This window comes from Buteo buteo, chromosome 19 (assembly GCF_964188355.1).
Source record: "Buteo buteo chromosome 19, bButBut1.hap1.1, whole genome shotgun sequence".
In the NCBI taxonomy this organism is placed as follows: Eukaryota; Metazoa; Chordata; class Aves; order Accipitriformes; family Accipitridae; genus Buteo; species Buteo buteo.
In genome coordinates, this window is record NC_134189.1 from 11,819,837 (window position 1) to 11,840,888 (window position 21,052).

The window sequence follows — 21,052 nt, forward strand, 5'->3', positions numbered from 1 at the left end:
AATTCCTAGGTTACTTTTTCTGTTGCAAATTAAATTTGCTCCGGTGCTAACAGCCCACACACAGCCCCATGCATCACCAGACTTCTGCGGGATGGTTTAAGCTGCTGCTTCTCCAACTGCAGGGCACTTGCAAAAATATGGAAGAGATGCTCCTGGTGGAAAGAGCTGTTCCTTGCTCTTGGCTCAGACATGCTGATTGTAGAGGGGAGACTGGGGACTCGAGTGGAAGAGGGAGTCGGGAGAGGGCATTGTAAGGCAAGGTAATTTGGGGAAAAATTGGATTAAATGATCATAGACTCCTCATGTCAGTTGAATTTGTTCCTCTCTCTGTCATAGCAAAAGTATACATTACCTAGCTTTTCCTGCTCCAGATCCCCAGTTTACAGTAAATTAGTGTATCGGACTGTTCTTCTAATGCTCTGCACTCTCCCAAATTGCATGAGACTGATATAAGCGACGGCCACGATCCTGCAAAGCATTGGCCTTGATCCAGGAAAGCACTTCAGTCAGTAATTAATTTTCAACTTGCATACATAAAAATCAAGTACGCGTTTAAGTGCTTGGCCAGAGCACTTGGTATCTTGCAGCCCTGAGTCCTCTGAGAAACTACTGGATCTGCTTTTTTTAATATAATTCAGTCTGTCACATAAAAAGACGCCATAATCTTTCCCTCTCTAGCCCCACTTTCAGGAGACAAACATTGTTCTTGGATCAAACGGGGAAAAAAAAGGCCATTTTATAAAAAAGGGTAATTAAGAGGGCTGCTGCATGTTCAGACTGCATGCTTGTGGTTAATGGGAACTTTTACTGCTGCTGAGTGGATCACTTAATCCTTTTATTTCTGTAGCTGGCATTTCCTAAATTTTTTTTGCCAAACATCAATACCTTTATAAAGCAGTCATCTGTTTTTGATTTATAAAAGTGTGTCATGAAACTCCAGCCAAGGGATCCAAAAGTTTTATAAATTGACAAGCTAGCTAGTCTTTAATTAGTTCAGGAGAAAAGTGGTTCTTTATTTGTTTTTGCTTCATTCGTGTAATTTATATGGAACACCACTGGAAGAAGAAAAAGACTAGCACAACTGGTTTTACTTAGCTTAATGCACAGGCAAAATACTCTTCCAGTTACACAACTAGAAAGGGGAAAAGTCTGCAAAGCCACATATATTATCAGCTGAAATTTGCACCTTATAAACAAGATCTGGTTACTTGACCATGTCACTCAGATGAAATCTAAGGCCAAAGCAGCAAGGTGTTCACATATTTTCTGTGTCCCAGAGCCCTTTGTTTCTTTTTGTAAGCCCTGCTATTCATATTCTTTGTACACCCAACACAAGGAAAATGTTGTTCCAGTCCAGCTAAACATCCTTAGATGTTTGTTCAGGAAACCTTCTCGTTTTTCCAAGGAAAGAAATACAGAGCGATACTGGAGAAATTGTAGCTCAAATAAATAAACATCCTTAGATTTTCGTTCAAGAAACCTTTTCCGTTTTCCATGGCAGTAAATGCAGAACAACACTGGAAAAAGCCTAGCTCATCAGCATAGCCATCTCTCAGCTACCTATCTCATAATCCTTAGGATCTGAAGAACAGACTCCTCTAGCCTAATGATCCACTTGCTAAGGAATTATTTAGAGATCCCAGGCAGATTTAACTTAGTGATATTTTAATTTCGAAGTATTAATTTAACTAAGTCATAAGTGGATCTATAACAACACTTGCTGTCTAGGAACATGCAAAGGGTCTGCGGGAATTTTTTTAAGAAATGCAAATGTTTTGGTGTCTCCAACCTACTGATGTGAGAGCAGGGCTGGTGAGAGCAAATGTCCTGTTGCCAGCTCAGCCAGTGTCTCAGTGACATGACTGGGGCCTGACCTCCAGAAGCTGATTGCAAACGTGGTGTTACCCTGACAGCATCCCTTCCTGTAGGGCATGTGACTTCCCAAGGACATTGCTGGGAGGGTCTTGTGCGGTACTTCATGCCTGGGGACACTTTTGCTATCTTGTCCTTCATGTATCCTTAATTTCTGATGGGATGAATGGGGCAGAATTTGATGTATTTGCCATAAAGAAAAATATTGAGAGGAGATGTACAGTAGGACTGGAGAATTTTACAAGATCTAGTGGTTATGACTCAACAGACAGAGCATGTGGCCTGTACTGCTTGCCTGATAGCCAAAATAAAATACTTTTTACTCTTCAGTGTGTGGGGTTGAGGAATACTGTTTTGGGGGTGTTTTGTCTTCACTGGGATCATTGCATAGTGCTCAGTATGACAATCACCAGAATAGCAGACCAAACAGCAGATTCATTAAAGCTGATGTCCTCCCAACCCCTGAGAACAGCATATGGAAACAGTGATGGGCCAAAGAGATGCTGGATATGCACACTGTGGAGAGGAAGCACGAGTGAATCGTTTCATCTTTGTTGAAAAGGTCAAGTTGGGAACTTTCACATCTCTTTAAAGTAGTTAATCAGTGGGACGACCTAAACATGTGCTTACAAGAATGTTTCTTTCTTTTTTTCCCTCCTTCCCTGTGCTGCAGGTCCCAAGGGAAGAAGGAGGAAGCTGTAATCTTACTGCGGGACTCCATTAAGTACGGCCCAGAGTTCGCAGATGCTTACTCAAGCCTGGCCTCGCTGCTAGCTGAACAGGTAATGGGCATCACTTGAACTCTCGTGCCTTCTGCATGTGTGCATGCACTGCTGCCGCAGCTGCATCACCTCCTGTGCGTCCCAGCGGAGCACCCTCGCCTTGCACACGTGCGGTGGCAGGCGTGGGTCTGCGGCTGTCTGCAGAGAGGTCTTGGGCTGCTTTAGAGATGACTTTTCAAGAGGGGAGGCAACTCATTTGCAGTGAGTAATTACACCCACATGATGTGGCTCTGAATTAAATCACTGTTGAAGTTGTGAGTAAATACCCTCTCTGCCGCTCCCTGCGTCTATGGCGAAGTCTTAATCCATTGCACCTTGAATGTTGTGACAGCAGAATAGGCAAGCGCTTCCCCCTCAGACACACCCGCCTACACCTTAAGATTTCATAATAAATCACTCCAGAGCTAGGAAATGTCAGAAACCAGGTGGCCTCTGCAGCCCGAATTCTGCCCCTTGCATGCACACATTGGAATATGGCCCTTAATTACCGTGGTAGGTGATCACATAGAGGGGCTGGGAAGGCTTGCTAGCTTTATGTTGCTCTTAATGAGCAGCTGTTCAATATTTTATTTAACCTCATTGTTCAATATGTGCCCCCAGGCCTTATTTACAGCGCACGGCCCAGGCTGCACTCTGGAGGCAGGATTACTCATTTCCTCTCAGGCTTGTTCCCCATGCTCATTACTCAGGGCTCTCCCTACTCTGTAGTTAGGTAGTTTATTTCTACATGGTCCCTGTGAGGTGAAATATTGTCCCCACGGAGGGAAAGGGAAGTTGAGGCACAAAAAGCTTGAGTTCAGAAGAAGCCATGAAGCGTGGGTGCCCACGTCGAGACCACCAAGCCCTGCTTTTCTCCACGCCTGTAGCAGCAGATGAGGGATGCTGTGCTTTGGGCATTGCTCCCACGGGCTGCGGCCACAACCAGTGGCCCCAGTATGGGGCTGTGGGGGTGGGTGAAGAGGTCCTTGTAACTATACAGCTCTAGCACACCTCTGCAAACCTTTTGAAAACTGATGGTTTTTTTCTCCCCCAAGGTTCAAATCTAACTGTTCCATAGCACAGGGTGCTAAAGCTTTCTTAAAACGTGGCCAAATGCAACTACAGACAAAGGAAAAAAGTGTCATCTTTCACTGTTTTCCATTAAGCTGGTTAGCGAAATCTCTTTGTAAGGGAAGTGGGTAAATATCAGCAAAACTACAAGCAGAGGTCTTGTTCTGGTTTAGGCTTCTTTAATGATGTAGGCATTCTGCAAAACTCACGTATGATATATGTGGATTACTGAAAGATGTGCTATTTTATTCTCCCTTTTAAGTGACTTTCAAATATTTTAATATTATCAATATCAGCTGCAGAGACCTAGAAATATAGTGTATAAATTGAAGGAAGAGCCTCATTGAATGGGAACTGTGTTTTGAATAAGCCTGTCAATGAAGGGTCTCCTGTAAGTGTAGGAAATGAGTCCTCTACAGTAATACCTGGTTTTAATATTAATTGAGATTATTAATTAGAACGATCAATTGTAAGGTCAACAGAGCAATAAAACCATTATAGAGTCCCGAGGCCTTCTGCCCAAAGCAAATGCCATTAGTAAGTCCAGCAATAATTCATCTACTCTTACGTATAGATTGTTCATCTTGTGAATTGAGTAAGTGGTAGGGGAAAAAAGATAGTACAATTTCCTCAGAAAAGAGCGATTTCCTGCAGGCTTTTAACACCTTCTCATGTTCAGCCACAGCAGATGACTACCTGATTGTGCAGCTCCTGCCTTGCACACCCATCCTAGGGACGGCAGTAGGGGCTGTCCTACAAATAGGTGCTGCTGCCCGTGGCTGTGGGCTGCAGAATCACACCCTAGTGCTGTGTGCTTCCTGGAGGGGGACAGGCAGAAGTTTTGGCATTTTCACACCAAAGGATGATGACAGGACCCCATTTTTCGGTTTTGGGTTTTCCTCTTTGTCCAAGCAATAGTGTCCAAAACGGCTAAATGTTACAAACCTGTTTTTCTGTCTACTTGTGGCTCGGAGTCTGTCTCACAGCTGCCTGATGCCAGGCAGTATGCGGTAGGCTACATGGACAGCATCGCTATGGAACTTTGGGGAAAGGAGCACAAACTGATACCCTCTCGATGGGATGTGATAGAAAGGGGATGAAGTGCTGTAAGTGGCACATTAAAATAACTCGCATGAGGTGACCATGCCCGTGACAACCTGCCACTCCTCCAGCTTTGCACTAAGCCTAAGAAGGGGGAAATGGTGGACGTGGCTCAGTGAAATGGTGCCAGGATTGCCTTGGTTGGTCCCACACAACGTGTTCCCCCCTGTCTTAAAGGCGATGAATCTGAAATAGGGCTTATGGGTCCGTCCTTTCTACAGCTGTAGAAAATGCTCCTAAGAGGAGTGTCTCATGTGCCAGGGAATTAGCCTGTAACTCGATGTAATTGCCCTTTTCTCTCCTTGATAGTTGATTCTGAAGCCAGAGCCGACATGGAAGAAAACACTGCCACATTGTATAAAACAGTTTGGCTTATTTGTGCCTTTTATAAATGTTTGCCCTTCTTACTGCTCTTTCTGCTTGGTATCATAACTCGGTCACAATGTATTGTTGTTTTCCTTGTTTTCCATGATCACTGCAGTGGTGCTGATACCAGAAAACAAACATTTTGTTCACTGTTTTCACAACACTCCTGTGACACAGCTTCCCCAGGATTTATTCTGATGCACTTGAACAGCATCTTCTTCCCAGCTCTTGCAGTTTTATCAGCCATCTCGTGCTAGCTACTTAATGGCTCTTTTCAGGCCCTAGTTTCTGGATTCAAGTGATTTCTCTGTCTGTCTGTGTGTGTGTGTAATAATATCAGCCTACACTAAGAAAAAGAAACTTTTTAACCCACTTAGCTGCAGAGGAGAGCCTACACAGGCATAACCAGACTGAAAAACCCTGGAGTTCAGCTGAGAGATCCTCACATGCATAATTTTTTTAATCTCATAAAAATCTCATACATTTTTTAAGCCAATCTTCTGAATTTTGTGAGGTTGATTAATGTTTCATGAAGGTCTGGGAGTGGCATTATTAAGTGTTAATGAGAATCAAGCCTTGATGAACTTAGAGCATTTCTCCCAAGAAGAGGAGAGGCTGTGAGGGAGAAAGCTCTGGCACAAAAAGCTGGTCCCACCCTTCCCAGTTTCTGACTGGGCTTAATGCAAACACTTTGTTAGCAAAATCATCCCAGGCTCTGCGCTGAGCCTGAGGCATGCAGGGTCAGGATGTTAGGTGCCAAAAAAGCAATGCAACCATGATAAAAATGCTAAGTGCTCAATATTGGTGACTGTGAATGTTTTGATGTGGGACACTGCTAATCCAGTTTAACACTGCCCTTCCATGCTTTAAAGACTGGGTTTATGATCAGTAAATAAAATGAAGAAAACTGACATACATGCACACAAAGCCACATTCCTTGGCTGAAAATTAAAATCAGAGGAAAATAAACTAATACAGAAAGCTTTGAAAGATGGTTGTCAGTGTCTCAGTGACACAGATGCTTTCTCAAAAAATTGCTCTTCATTTTAGTCAATTCTGACGATTGCTACACTTTTCCTGACCCCGCAGGATAATGATGTCAAATTCACATAAATATATCCAAAATGTCCAAACTTAAGCACTTCTTAAAAATGTGTTTCTGTGTTTTATCACACACTATCTTTTCTGCTGGCTGACCTTTATCATGTAAATGTGAAAGCACTTAACCATGGCAAACTGTGTGCTTTCATCAAGTCATACTCTTCCAATGCGATTAATTCCAGCTCTCCAGTTCTGAAATAGGAGGTGAGAAAGGAGTCTACACATTTAAGCAGCTACAGAGCAAAAGCTGCTGTCAGGTACACCCTTTAAATCCAGAGAAAGCCCCGGAGGCTCTGGGGTTTGCAGGTCTTGAGGAGAGGAGAGTCCATAACTCGGAATGGACCAACCTCTTATTTCAATGTGGATTCAGCTCCCAAGCAGGAGATCTGCCTTGGTGGCTCCTTGGTGGAGACCTGGGTGGCTGATTTCGTTTGGGAGCATGGTCAGAAGGCTGTGCAGTTTGTCGCTGTAGGGCTGTGCCACTCCACGGAAAGGGAAGAATTGAAAAAAGAGTCTTTGGTGCTGTAGGCTTGCCTGACACTCTTCTGCACCGTGCTTGTCTCTGCTGTTCCATAAATACACCCCACAGCAGAGTCGTGAGGTTAGGGGAGAGAGGAAGACCATGATAACCCATGCTAGCAGGCATGCAGGCAGTGGGCACGCACTGGCTGGCTGGAAGGAAATGGAAACCTTATTAAGTTGCTATTTGATCCAAACGAGACACCTTATTTTCATTTCAGGACCGGGCTGCCTGTAGCTCAGGCCAGATGGAGCCCAGCCAGTGGGATACTTTCTGTAGGCAGGGTGTTCCCAAAGAAAAGATCTGTATTTTCCAGAAATGCTCAGCACCAACAAACCTCCTTGAAATCTACGCAAAATGTAAGGGCTCACTGTATCTGGGAATTAGCGTGGTGGCACGTCCTGTCAATCCCAGTGAGCTCCATCTCATGCGTTGACAATGCCTGGTTTTAATCTGAATCTGTCAGATTTTCCCCACTCTTTCATTGCCCCCCATCCTCCTCCAGCTTTCGTCATCCCCCTGCACGAGCTCCCCGTCCCCCAGCTGTCACACGCCAAGCTTTCATTCCTTGTGTTTTCCCTGCTGCTTAGGGAACAAGCAGCAGAGCTCCAGAGGGGAAAAGTTAGCCATCAAGATGCTCATTAAAGAAATTAAAACATATCAGCTCCCAGATGACAGATATTTCTCAACAGAACCAACATGACCCCTGCTGCTGTGTTTCCCGGCTGGGTGCTTGCTGACGTTGCACAGGAGCCACCTTTTCCAGCTGTTATTTTTGTTTCACAGGTAGCTCCAATTGCACATGTATTGGGGAAAGCTGTCTGAATTGCTCTGGCGTACCAGACAGCAGCTATATCGCATCCATGCCATGGGGTAAAATTTTGGCCTCCTAGAAGGCGGGGTGGGCTGAGCTCACCATGCAGCGAGGGAGTTGTCACAAAATGCAGGTATGCGGCAAATGGTGCTGACACCCTTTCTGCCACGGCTGAGAAATCTCCTCTTTTAAGGAACGGCTTAAAGAAGCAGAGGAAGTCTATAAGGCTGGCATAGAGAATTGTCCAGAGAGCTCCGATCTGCATAACAACTACGGTGTTTTCTTGGTTGATACCGGTAAGTGAGAAGGAGCAAGGGATTTTCCCCCTCTACCTTACTTGCTTTGATTTTTATTCAGCAGTACACATTTAAAAGGGTGTCAAAAGCTTCCAAGGCAATAGATGTGCCTCCACTGTAGCTTGGAAATAAACATCCCTGTGCTGCTGAGATGGCACAGTGTACTGAAATTTGTAATCAATGCAGGCACTGTGCAGCAATGGCATTCAGCCCGGCTATTTCCTTCAGTGTTTCTCACCATCTTCGCACAGGCAGTTGTCCTATTCAATTCGAGCTGGGCAGCACCCTGACAATACTGCAGTTTCTCCAGGAAAGCATGGCTACATCAGACCAAATCCCAGGCACATAAGTGGATCCTTAGGGTCTTTGGAGCACTTGCAGCTCTACTTGGTGACAAAGCAGCTCGTTGTAAAGGTTGAGTGCCACCGCTATAAAAACAAACATGGCTTTTAAACCACAATCATCTGTGAAAACAAAACCTAAGATACTGTGGGGTGAATTGATTTCTCAGGAGCTCCATAATGACATCCAAAGCCTTTCTTTTCTGGGCTTCTAGCTCCCATCCAGCTTCCCTGGACTCGGGTACTTCCTGGCATCTACATAACAACAAAAAAGCCACTGTAATTGCTGCCTTTTATTGACAGCTTTATAAGCAAGGCCAAATTTGACAGATGACTAGTGGAAACCAAACTACTGTCTCACCCTGGTCCCTCCAGAACAGAGCTGACACTCAGTGATGAAATATTGTAGGCTTAAAGTGCGTGGTTGCTACCCATCTGCCCCTTTCACACTGTCCCTGGCTCCAGTGGTGCTTGGGAAGAAAGGGTGATGGTGTCCGTCAGGCTGCAGCTGCCTGTCCTGCCCCTGAGCAGATGCTCAGCCATTGCTCTTCTGTAGTACCAGTGTGAAATAAATACGAAACCAAAATGAGTATTCGTAATCAAATAAAGGCATCATGGCATTAGCGGCAGAGGTTGAGGTTCTGAATTTGTGCCCTGGCAAAATTCAACCTTGCAAATAATAAAAATTCTTCGGTAATTTCACTCTGATGTTGTACTCATCTTTGATTCCCAACCCAGATAAACTGCCCTATTCCTGCCAAAAATTGTGGTTCAAACGCAGTGCAGTGCACTTTCTATTTTTTTTGCACTTATGTGTTCTGCCAAAGTCAAAACTAACTTTTCCGGGTTTACTCCTACACTTCCCTACACACAAACAACAGGAAAAAAACCCCACTGACTTTTGATACTTCGGGCATGATGTGTAAATAACCCTCCTGGAGACACGACAAGGCGTGAAGGAAGCGGCTGGCAGTGAGTCCGTCACAGGCTGCGCTCTTCCCTGGCGGGCACAGGGAGATGCTGTGAAGCACCACGCCGATTAACTTGCAGGGATTTGTGCAACAAGCCTCCGGCAAGTGTCAGCTCTGGGGAGCCATAACTCTGGACAGCTCTGCAGTGGTCACAGACGCTCGTTGTGTCTCCCTTAACGATGCACATTACCCCTGCGTGTTGAGCAGGGGAGGCACTGGCTGACTTACGGACGGAGGTGCGTGGCCAGCTGCTTCCCGGGATGTTTTGTAGATAGGATTTTCAAAAACATCTGCCTGCTCAGTGGTGGGAGAAGATCGAGGCTGCTGCTGGATGTTTTGAAAAAGTCCTACCCTGAACGATATGTCGTTGGCCTTGGATGAATCTTAAGTGATTCTAAATCTCCCTACAGATGTCCTTCCTCTCTCCTGTAAGGCAGACGCCAGGAAGTGTCAATGTTACTTTTATGTTGCATAGATAGTCTCAGGAAAGCCAAACTAGATCTGAAAAGCTATGAAAATAAAATTCCCACGGCAGCATATGTTCAGTGCCCCAACACACGCAGGCTGTTTTCAAGTTCTGCTTTCCAGCTAGAAATGGAATTAAATACATTGTGAAGTGATTTGGCTTAAAAATTGCCAATACTCAAAAGCTTTGTTGGTGGACAAAGCCCTGTGAATATCGGTTTTCATCAGGAGATTACCTGGTCTAGAGTGTGCAAACCAGTTAAACGAGCACTGAGATTAAAAATACGATATTCGCATTGCTGAAATGCTGGAACGGGTAGTCAGCAGGCCCTGCCTGAGGAGAGCACCGCACGATCCTTCTGGAGGAAAGCCATTATTTAGATAAAGAAAAATACACGATTTAGGCTAGCGGTCTGGCACCTTTCTTTTTTTGCAAGGTGTTGTATTTTGTTGCGGTGCTCGGTGATGTCATGGACTGCGGGACCTTGCACCGGTAGACGTTTTCGCACAGCGAAGCAGTGCCACCCAATGGCTCCTCTGCAACGCTGACATGGTGCCTGCGTGCTCCAAAATAGGCACCTGGACACTTCTGGTCTGGGATTTCTTGCCCCGAGGTGGGAATCAGCTCGTCACTGGCAGCTACTCCCAGTCCTGTTGAGCAATGCAGAGGCTGAGCAGGACCAGCACACCAGAAAGAGGGAATAGTCTCTGTTTTGGAAAGAGCCGAAAACTATTTGCGGCTCTGGTGGGGTTATGGGGAATACTGGGTGGTTCGTGTCTCCGTTGCCCATTTCTCCGGTGGGCCAGGGTGGAAGGATGCTCTCCCAGGAGGTGGGACACGTGCCCCAAACCCCTCTCTGGGGTGGGCTCTGGCCTTAGCATGGGGGGGGGTATCCTCCCACAGCGTGAGGGGAGGGTGCTTTCAGTCAGGAGTCTTCTTCTGGTGACTGTACCCTCGACTTGCAAAAACCCACCCCTAGAAAACCTATATCTCAGGATCATCTCTGAATATGGGAGCCTAAACCTTAATTTGGACAGCAGTTTTCCCTACACTTAATCCCTCGAAAGGCTGAGGCAGAATTTCTTTCTCAAAACGGCTCCCACGCACAGAGCAATAGCTGAAAGAAAACCCAGAGCATTACTGCGTGCTGTGTTCACAAGAGGATTTTTTCTGAGGCACCGGTTTAACAGTTGTTCTCCTCTCCAGGGGCTCCCGAGCGAGCCGTGTCCCACTACAGGCAGGCCATCCACCTGAGCCCCGCTCACCACGTGGCCATGGTGAACCTGGGCAGGCTTCACCGCTCCCTGGGACAGAACAAAGAGGCCGAAGTGTGGTACAAGCGGTAAGAATTTGAGATGGGAGACAGAGGTTTCCCTCCTCCCCGTGCATGGCCTGTCTCTGATATGTGAATCTGTCAGCGCATGTTTGGGTTTCCTCCCCTTCCTTCTCCACCTTTTTGAAATTGGGTTTACCTTTGCTTATTTGGCTATTTTTCAGGAGTGCTTGGACAGGCAGCACAGACTCAGGCAGTGTTGACTTCCCTGGACTGTTCCGAAGCCCCCAGGATAGACACACTGCTGCTTTTGGCTGGGGGATGCTCTTAACAACAAAGTCAGAGGTTACTTGGTGGTGTAAGCAGGTTGTTAGCACGACTCCCACCCTGCTCAAAGCCGGTCTGTGGGTGCTGCACCAGTAACAGCCATAACTGCTGCACAGCCCAGCACCAAAACCTCGGCACCATCAGGAACCCTGACCCTTCCCAGCAATGTGCCAGCAGGCAGGCTCTGACTCCCAGTATGCAGCAGGGTGGACTGGTGTGGGGGGTTTTTTGCCTCCTTTTCGGCATCCTGATTTGTGTTTATGCTCCCTGGGCTCTGCCACTCTCAGCCATCCCCACCCCTGCTGCATGCCCGGATGTACTTTGGAGGTGGCCCTCTCCCCTTCTCAGGTAGCCAGAGGGATTGCTGCTGTGGGCATGCTCGTCCCTCCCTGGAACTTTAAATCTGTGCTCCCCAGGGTGGGATGAGCATGCCATGCAGGGTGCAGAGCTTCGCTGCTCCGTCCCAGCACAAGCCACGCTTTGCTTTTCTGCTTTGATCCCCCCACCACCTGAAAGCATCTCTTTTTCCCAAATTCCAGGGCACTGAAGGTATCCCGGAAGGCTGAAATCCTGTCCCCGCTGGGGGCTCTGTATTACAACACGGGGCGGTATGAAGAAGCGTTGCAGATTTACAGAGAAGCGGCATCACTGCAGCCTTCAAACAAAGAGATCCGACTGGCGCTGGTGAGTGTGGGGCGAGCTTGGCCAGGGCAGGGCCACAAAAGTGGAGCAGCATGGCTGTGTTAGTGTGAATGTTGCCCAAGGCTCAGAGCTTGGTTCCACCTCTGTGCCGGCCATCCAGCGACCGCCTCTCCTGTCTTTCTTGTTTCCTGGTCACCCGTCCCGACCTCAGACCCATGTCTCAGCCACTGCCTTTCCAGCTGAGCAGAACTTGTGTCCTGCTTTTAGCTGGGATAGAGTTAATGTTCTTTCTAGTAGCTGGTAGAGTGCTGTGTTTATTTAGTAGAAGAATGTTGATAACACACTGGTGTTTTCAGTTGTTGCTAAGTAGTGTTTAGACTAAGTCAAGAATTTTTCAGCTTCTCATGCCCAGCCAGCAAGAAGGCTGGAGGGGCACAAGAAGTTGGGAGGGGACACGGCCAGGACAGCTGACCCAAACTGGCCAAAGGGGTATTCCAGACCAGGTGATGTCATGCCCAGTATATAAACTGGGGGGGGGGGAGTTGGCTGGGGCAGGGATCGCTGCTCAGGAGCTAACTGGGCATCGGTCAGCGAGTGGTGAGCAATTGCATTGTACATCACTTGTATATTCCAATCCTTTTATTATTATTGTCATTTTATTATTGTTATTATTATCGTTATTAGTTTCTTCCTTTCTGTTCTATTAAACTGTTCTTATATCAACCCACAAGTTTTACCTTCTTTTTCCAATTCTTTCCCCCATCCCACTGAGGAGAGGGCGAAGTGAGTGAGCAGCTGCATAGTGCTTAGTTGCTGGCTGGGTTTAAACCATGACAACTTGGCATAGAGAAAATCTGACCTGCCCCTTACTTGCTAGGAAGGGTCAGTCCTTCCACCTTTCCTTGAAGTGCCTCTTCACACCACCAGCAGGAGAAGCAGGAGCCCAGCACCAGCCGCTGCATGCAGCATTGTGTATTAAGAAGGGCTGAGCTTTTTAAGATCATAACTCTTTATCATGTGGCTCCATAGGCTCAGGTTTTAGCAATGATGGGGCGGACGAAGGAAGCTGAAAAGATGACAAACCATATACTCAACGAGGATGTGGAGTGTCTGGAGTGCTATCGCCTTCTGTCAGCCATCTACAGCAAGCAGGAGCACTATGCCAAGGTAGCGTGGCTGCGGGGTACCCGTGTCTCGAGAGCTTACACACAGAGTTCAGGTTGAATTTTACACTCTGTCTCTCCAGAGACATGTCACATGTCTTAGCACACATCCAATAGATTTATTTTTTCACTAAAGCCTTCTGTTTATCTAGGTACTGGGACTGAAGATAAGCAGTGTGGTTTTCTTACCATTTACTGCTCCTGTTGCTGTCAGCCCCACTGCCCATCAGCCACAGGCACCTAAAAAACTCGTTTCCGCATGTGTTAACAGTGTGGGGCAAAGGGAGGGAGGAAGATGACTCTTACGCTGGGAGGGCCTAGTGGTGAGGAGAGTGTGAGAAGTGGAAAGCCACAGAATACAGTAACACAATGTCCTCTTGCTTTTTCACAGGCACTTGAAGCTATAGAGAAAGCTCTTCAGCTAAAACCAAAGGATCCAAAAGTCATATCAGAGCTCTTTTTCACTAAAGGAAACCAGCTAAGAGAACAGAATCTCCTTGACAAAGCTTTTGAGGTATGACTGCTCTAAGCCCTATGGATAGTTTTCTCGGTTAAAAGCTAAGAGTTAGCTCATTGCATCTCATACTCCCTGGTGCATGTACCCTGGCTGTTGGCCTTGGCAACTCAGCAGTTCACCAGTGGTACAGCTAAAGCTACGGGGCCGCTAACTTTGCCAGACTTAGTTGCAACTTTTTTCTCATTCCTGTGTGGAAATACAGCTCCCTGCTCTGAGAGGTTAAGTACAGAGTCATGGTGGGATTATGGAGGAGCCTAAGCCTTTTCTCATTGACCAGACCCGTGGTCCATCCGGCCCCAGCCCCTCTTGCTGGCAATGGCCAACTGCAGGTGGCTCAGCTGGAAGCTTGGGGACTTGTGAGAGCCCACCATGTTGTTATATCTCACCTCATTACCTAACAACTGAGAGACTGGCTTCTCCTGTAGAGCAGAGGCTTGATAGCTCAGAAATCATGTTAGCATTAAATAATAGCACAGAATATTATTGGGATGGTTCTGAATATTCTCAGTATCCTTAGAGATGTCTAATCCTGATTTGAATCCTTTCCTGTTGTGACACCATAAAAACGGTGCTGTTTGACAGACTCCAGAAAGTCCCTATTGCTGCTTCTCCCGTGCACAGTGGCAGAAGCAGTGGGGCAGGATAGCGCTGCCCTCAGGTCCTTGTGAAACCTCCAGGCAAGTGGCTGTACCATCATCTGCTGCCAGCTCCAAATTAAAGCCTTGCAGATAAGGAGCATCACAGCCCACACATGGCTTGTGGTTGGCAGGCACCTGCCCAAGGAGATGACCCTGACGTGCAGGAGACCCCAGGGGTGCAGGGTGGCTGGGAGGGGGTCGCAGGGTTTGGTGTGGCTCCTCATACAGTGCTGTGGGCAGGGAAAAGCTGCAAGATGAGCTCAGCGGTATATTATGTTGCCTCTGCTGCAAAGAAACTGAAATTCAGCTTGTGCATCGTATATGAGAATTTGAAATCGTATTTTAAATGGATTCAGAAGGAGAGGAAACTTCGTTTCTCTTTCTCCTCCAGCACTGGTTTTGTTTGAAGAGTCAGACTCTTAACCTAAAAATGTTTCATGTTTATGTAGAGCTATAAACGGGCTGTGGAGCTCAACCCAGACCAAGCACAGGCCTGGATGAATATGGGAGGCATTGAGCACATCAAGGTATGACAATTTTGCGTTTCTGTAAGCTGTCAAGTGCAGGACAGAAAGCTAAATTTGTTTCAGATTGCCAAGAGCTGCATGTTTGTGAACAGTGAGCGTCCCCAGGATATTTTATCCAAGAAGAAGGAAAGTCTGTCCACCCCAACTAGAATTTCCCAACCAGTTTGCTTGGGAATATTTATCCTGTAATGTAAATCTCCTATTTTAAGAGGGCAGGCTGCAAAGAACAACCTGCTCATCTCTAAAGTTTTCCTGCTTCAATTGTTGACCTACCCTAGAAAAATGTCACCGTGAGTTGACTTTTAAGATTCCTCTCTACCTAATTAATTTAATAAAGATGTCTAATGCAGAATACTGGCATGAAATTATGGAAATAGACAGCCTGCCCTGTGGTTGCTTATCTTTTTGAATACTTTAGCATATCATTATGATTTGGGTCTTAAGGAGTCACATTGTCTGATATCCTTAAGCTATCCCATCGCTGAGTAAAATTAACTCTTCTGGTACAACGTAATGGAAAAATGTAAATCTACTTCTTGCCACGTATGTTTGATCAAATTTAGGCTAACGGCACTCGGTGATCCATTTCATAATGAGGAAGTATTCCTGTTACCTAACAATATTAAGTTTTATAAACTCTTCTTCCTTTGTATTACAGTCTTCCCTGTTCCCAGGGAATGAACTTTCTATGTCAGGGAAGGCGAATGAGATCTGTTCACTCATTTTCTTTGTAGGGGAGCTACATCACTGCCCGTGGCTACTATGAGAAAGCCTTACAGCTGGTTCCGAACAGCAAGTTGCTGAAGGAGAATCTGGCCAAGCTGGATCGCTTGGAGAAACGGTTTCAGGAAGTCCAGGAGAAAGACCAAACATAGCATTGAGTCACCAGTGGAAAGAAACTCATGCCCCTTGGAGAAGAGTATGGTGGAAGCCTATTGCTCAAAGTGATGCTGAAGGAACTTTGATAGGACTCAGAATTACGGAAGGCAAATTTTGAATGCATGCTTATGTTTGACCAAAGTTACAGGAGACACTCGGCTCCTGTGGGACATGCTGGAGAATGAACGAAAACCTTCCTTTAATCAAGATTTATGTTTAGGCTGAACCCATTTTAATCACACCGGGAGTGTGGGTGGGACATGTACCTTCAATATCTTGGTTATCACTGGGGAAACCATGGAGACAAAGCACGCATCCAATGCAGCAGGGGTGAAGTAGAACCTCATGTTACTCAACACAGGCTCACCTTGTCCACGTGAAGTACCACTGATGGGCTTCATTGCAAGTGCTGCCAGGTCCTTCTGAGCCAGGAAAGATCGTCATAATGGTCACATAAAAAGGTTTCAAGGGGTTGATGCTGAGGAAGTGGTGGCCACTTCTACAGCTCTAAATGTGACTTGAAAATTATTCTAAAGAAAGGGAAAACGATATCTGAATATCACCCTAGAAGGATGATTCTACAAGTAGGACAAATGATCCTTTGAGGGAAAACCTCACCTGAATGTTTTACTCATAAGATAGTAATTTTATAGTAATTCAGATTCATGATGTCAGTATTGTCAAATATCATATGGCTTTACCCTTTGCCCTCTCCCTCCAGGCCAAATAATTATTACTCTGAAAAAAATGGAAGCATCCAAAGGCAATGGGAAGCTCTAGGATTACTTGTCCTCCTGTCCAGTCCCCAGTAAAAAACCCAAACAACCGATCTGATCAATATAGGAGGTAAAGTAAAGCCACAGAGAAATTAGGGAAGATTTCCTAGCCTGGAAAGGTACTAAGGAGGCTTTTTTATGGGTGTGCAGGGACAAAGCCCGTTTATCATGGTGATAACACTGATAAAACACTTTGTCAAAGCATTCTCACCCCCTCCCCCAAAAGATACAGAAAATGACTTATAGCTGATCAGTCATAAATCTATATTTTTAAATACTGAAGTGGGAAAACAAATTCTTTTCAGAATTGGGGCTTTTATTTTTGAGCTTTATTTATTTAACTTATAATAATCAAATAATTAATATATTTTCTCTGTTTTATATGAATTGGGCAGTATCCTTCACAGCTGGCCACATGGCTGGGCGTTGTGACTTGTATTGTCTGAAGTTAGAAAAATGCAGTACCACCGAGGCGTGCTTGAATAACTCCCCCTAATGATGTTTCTAAAGCATATGGCTGCAGAGCACATTGGACCATACTGTCACTGCAATAACAGCGCTTCTGCTGCTTCCACCAGGGTTTGTACCAGTTCATAGAGACTGTTAGTGGGATTGTGCTTGGTGCCACTGCCTTTGGGTTTGGACATCGGGGTAGCTCATCAGTTTGTTCCTCTTGCAGCAGGAAGCTGCCGTAAAAGTTGTTATATTTGAGCTTGATTGTGGCCAGTCCCTGCAGAAGAGCAGCCAAGGGTTTGGCATTATTAGTAAAGGACAGTTCAGATTAGGTATGCGATGCCTTGGTACACATCTGTCAGGAAAAGCCTGTGTGGCAGTGAGCTACGTGGCACCCAGGTTTAGTTGGTGCTGGCCATGACACCTCAGCAAGCTCCAGATTTGCTCAGCGTGATGGGACAGCTGTGCGCTGGTGGCTGTGCTGGCTTCATTTAAAAAGCTCGGTGTCTAGATGCTACTGATGGTCAAATTACGGACAAATGATTAACATGGCTCCAACTGCATTTGGAGCTCCGAGGGAGTCCAGACTGCTGTAGATGTCTGCCCTGCCAGGGCTTGTGGACCTGCTAGAGCCATGACTGAGCACCCACCGAGGTGGGGCTGGACATGGGAGGTACTGGTCCCCACTGGCCAAGAAGACCAGCCAGTGCCTACAGCTGGGCAGAGGTGGGAGGAAGAGAGCATCAGGGGGAGAAGGTGGTGACACACGTTTCTAGGCTCTCTCCCTTAGAACCAGCTTCCCAGGGGAGCAGCTGGGACCAAAGTAAGTAAGTCTTTTGCTGGTGAATTTTCCTTTCTGCCCCAGCCCAAGCAGCCTACTTTGCTTTGCGGGGCCGAGGGCAGGTTTGAGGTCCTAGGGCTGCATCAGCAACCCTTGTCTTTTCACATGACTCTTGTGGCTGTAGACTTGCTGACCTGACGTTTCTGCAGGTCCCCAGTGCAGGTGCTCTGCTGGATGCCATGCACGGAGTAGCTTTGCACAGCCCTGGCACTGCCAGGATGGCAGGGAGGAGATGGGGTTGCACCAGCAGAGTCCCGTGGGATGGGGAAACCAAAGCTTAAATGTCCTCTGAGAGCAGTCGGTTCCCCACCGTGCATTGCACAGTTGTAGATGGTTCGTTACTGGGGGATTCAGAGGTATCTGGACCATAAAGCTCTCTGCCTCTCCCCAAGGTGAGCCTGCCTTTGGGGCAGCGTCACCAAAGCCCCGTGTGCCCCAGCTGGCTGCCTGCCCACGGTGCTGCCACGTGGCAGCGAGTTTGGGGGCTGCCAGGGCTGTGTTTGGTGCAGCCCCCAACAGCGGTGCCACGCTAAGCCTCCCGTGGAGGAGGCATCTGCTGGGTGCTCTGACAGCAGAAGCATGGGGGATAGGGGTGGGGGGAGATACGTCTCATTAAAAACATGTATCAGCTATAAACTTTGCCTCATAAAGATATATTAAATAAATACTATATATTCTACAAGCCCCACAGCAGTGTGGCTTTAAATTGTGGCCAATGAAACATATTTTTTCAAATATAGAAGAAGTTGTATTTTTTGTAGCAATGCTTTGTGAGGGGAAAGACTTGGGTTTGTGTTTTTAACTTCGGCTGAGAGACTTGGTAGAAATTATTGTCTTGTTCTTGTCCTAGAACCTGATCAAAGCCATCTTGACCTCCTAAAACTGGTGCACATTTAAAAGTATAACATAGCTTTGGGTACACACCCCCCCCCCCAGATCCTGGAGAAAGATTACCATTTTTGCAACACTGTCTTACTTGCAGAATAATGTAGAAAGATGAGACCATCCTCCCGGTGAGGGAGGTGTTTTGGTTGGAAGGCATGGCGTAAGTTCATCCACTTGCCTAATTTGGCAGGTAGCGTATCCACAGAGTTTAATCCCAGTTGAACCGGATTACATTTATATGCCGAAAGGCCAACTCTCCACATTTTGGAGCTGGGTTTATGGTAGTTATGGAGAGAGGAGGGCTTGGTAATGAACCCCGCTTTTCTGAACCAGCACTTTATACCCCATCTATGCAGATGACGGTCTGCAAACTGGCAGCATATTTGGAGAACGATTCAGACCATGAGATACCAAAGCAGTTAAACCTTTGTGAAGTTTTGAGCTGACTCTCTGTCTTGTTGGCATCCATGCTGAAACACTGTGTTTGTTCAGGACATTAATCTTGTGAAAGGTTTATTGCAGGCAAAGAAGAAGAATGGATTATGATACGAAATGGGTTACCTCCACCCAAATGGAATGCTATTGTGGAAGATAAATTGAGCGACTTACCTTGTGATAAACTGGATATTATCTTAATTAATCATAGGAAATGTCCTCTTCCTCTAGCATTGCGCAGCTTCTAAAATAATGAGTTATAAATACATTGTTTTCTGCCAACTCCAGTGCTCAGCATGGTTAGCAGAGATTAAAAATTAATAAATGGCTGAAGCTCTACCTGGTGGGGGAAGGTTCACTCTCTCTGCAAGTTGCATTGGCTAAACCTCAGTGCTCACCAATATTAAAGTGGAGAATTAACAGAATGCTGGTTAGACAGGAGTCTCATGTACACACTGTGCATTTTAATCCTAAATGAAAAGCATAATAATTGTGTTGCTTTTTCCTTTCCACATGAATAATATTTTCAGCTGATGGATTTTGTTTTATTTTATTGCTTATTTAAAGTCCATCATACTTTGCTTTCCTTCCTTTTCCATCCCCTGGGATAAATGATGCAGTGGGGGGCATTTTCTCTCTCTCATAGACTCTTTGGACTAGCTTTTCCTACAAATGTGCAGGCAGCTTGTTTTGGCCAAACAGTAAGTGAATGCAGCAGTGCAAATGGCCTTCATTCCAGAGATCTTGACGAGGACGGGGTGTGTGCATGCATGCACATGGGTGGAAGAAGTCTAAGTAAAAAAAATCCAGAGTAAAGAACCTAACTTGCAGGAGAGGCTGGACACCCCTAAAATTATCTAAAAACTATGAAAGCTTCTCAACAGGTACAGAAACCAGGCCAGATATGGTGTACAATACTTGGTGAAAGAAGATAATTGTCATTCTGATTTTGATAATTAGGCAATTTAGAGTATAGTTGTATGATCTTTTGCCCCATTTGTCCTCCAACTTGGTGAAACAGTTGGTATATGCTTAAGTCTCCTCAATCTGTATGTGATTAAGTTGACCAAGTGCTCAATTTCTATCTTTCATATATGCAATTATGCACAATCTTTGGAAAAAATTAGCCCTTAGAGGTTTTTTTCCCCCCAACCTTCAGTCTCTTGCAGCAATTTCAAAATGCACAGTTTTGCTTTCATGTACATTTAAACCCAGCAGAAAAAAAAAAAAAAAAGGAAAAAAAAGCGCTTGGCATACACTAGTGTTTCAATGTGGCAAAGTTGCTTCAGGTAATCTTGATAACTTTGTGCAAAAGTTCATTGCCATGTTTGTACTGACTTGCTGAAAATTTTTTCTTCTGGAAAATACCCCCAGTGGTATCCTCTGTAAAAGTTATGGCTTTTACAACTGTATTACTGTAGAAATCTCTGCCTGAAGTGGATGTCGCGCTGCGTGTTCCTCTCATGCGGGAGCTGTTTGCATTGCCTGTTGTTCATATGGTTCTTATTTCTGTATCTTTTTTTTTTTTTAATCAGTTGTGCATATCTTTTTTAAAAAACCAAGAAAACAGCCCATGGATTAGAAATCTTTTACAAATAAATTCACACTTAGCAGCAGCTGGATGTATGTCAGTGGTACAGGAATTTGCAAAGTCTTTGCTTTTTTCACTGTGGGATTTATGGCTAGATTTCACATAAAGGAGTTATGCTCGAAGTCTTTGCAAAAGAAAATGTATGTAAATGTCTATTTTATATAAAAAGTAAGAAAAGTAAGTGGAGTGTCTGGTTTTGTTCTGGTCGCTATGGAGTCAGTCTGTTCGTTAGGACCAACCATGAACAAGTTCTTCGGGAGGTGGAAGGGCCAAAGTTTCTTACTCCACTTGACTTACATTTTACTGTCCAAGGAGTCCCAGTGATTGCTCATGTAGGAGCAACTATGCAGCACGTGTATTTGAGCCTGGCCATGTAAAAATATTGGAGCAGGCATTTTTTGGAGCCTGAGCATGAGAAAGGATGA

At 45.7% G+C, this 21,052-nt stretch overlaps 1 protein-coding gene across 1 annotated transcript in view; it reads left to right on the forward strand.

Moving 5' to 3' along the window:
- The window catches only part of TMTC1 (transmembrane O-mannosyltransferase targeting cadherins 1), a 146,805-nt gene extending 125,997 nt beyond the window's left edge, over nt 1-20,808 (forward strand). Inside the window, exons 13-20 of the mRNA XM_075051015.1 lie at nt 2,546-2,654; nt 7,800-7,902; nt 10,887-11,022; nt 11,820-11,964; nt 12,952-13,089; nt 13,477-13,599; nt 14,690-14,767; nt 15,502-20,808. Of these exons, the coding sequence (XP_074907116.1) occupies nt 2,546-2,654; nt 7,800-7,902; nt 10,887-11,022; nt 11,820-11,964; nt 12,952-13,089; nt 13,477-13,599; nt 14,690-14,767; nt 15,502-15,642 (973 nt within the window). The 3' untranslated portion in view covers nt 15,643-20,808. The remainder of the gene's footprint in view (nt 1-2,545; nt 2,655-7,799; nt 7,903-10,886; nt 11,023-11,819; nt 11,965-12,951; nt 13,090-13,476; nt 13,600-14,689; nt 14,768-15,501) is intronic.
- The last annotated feature ends 244 nt before the right edge of the window (nt 20,809-21,052 follow it).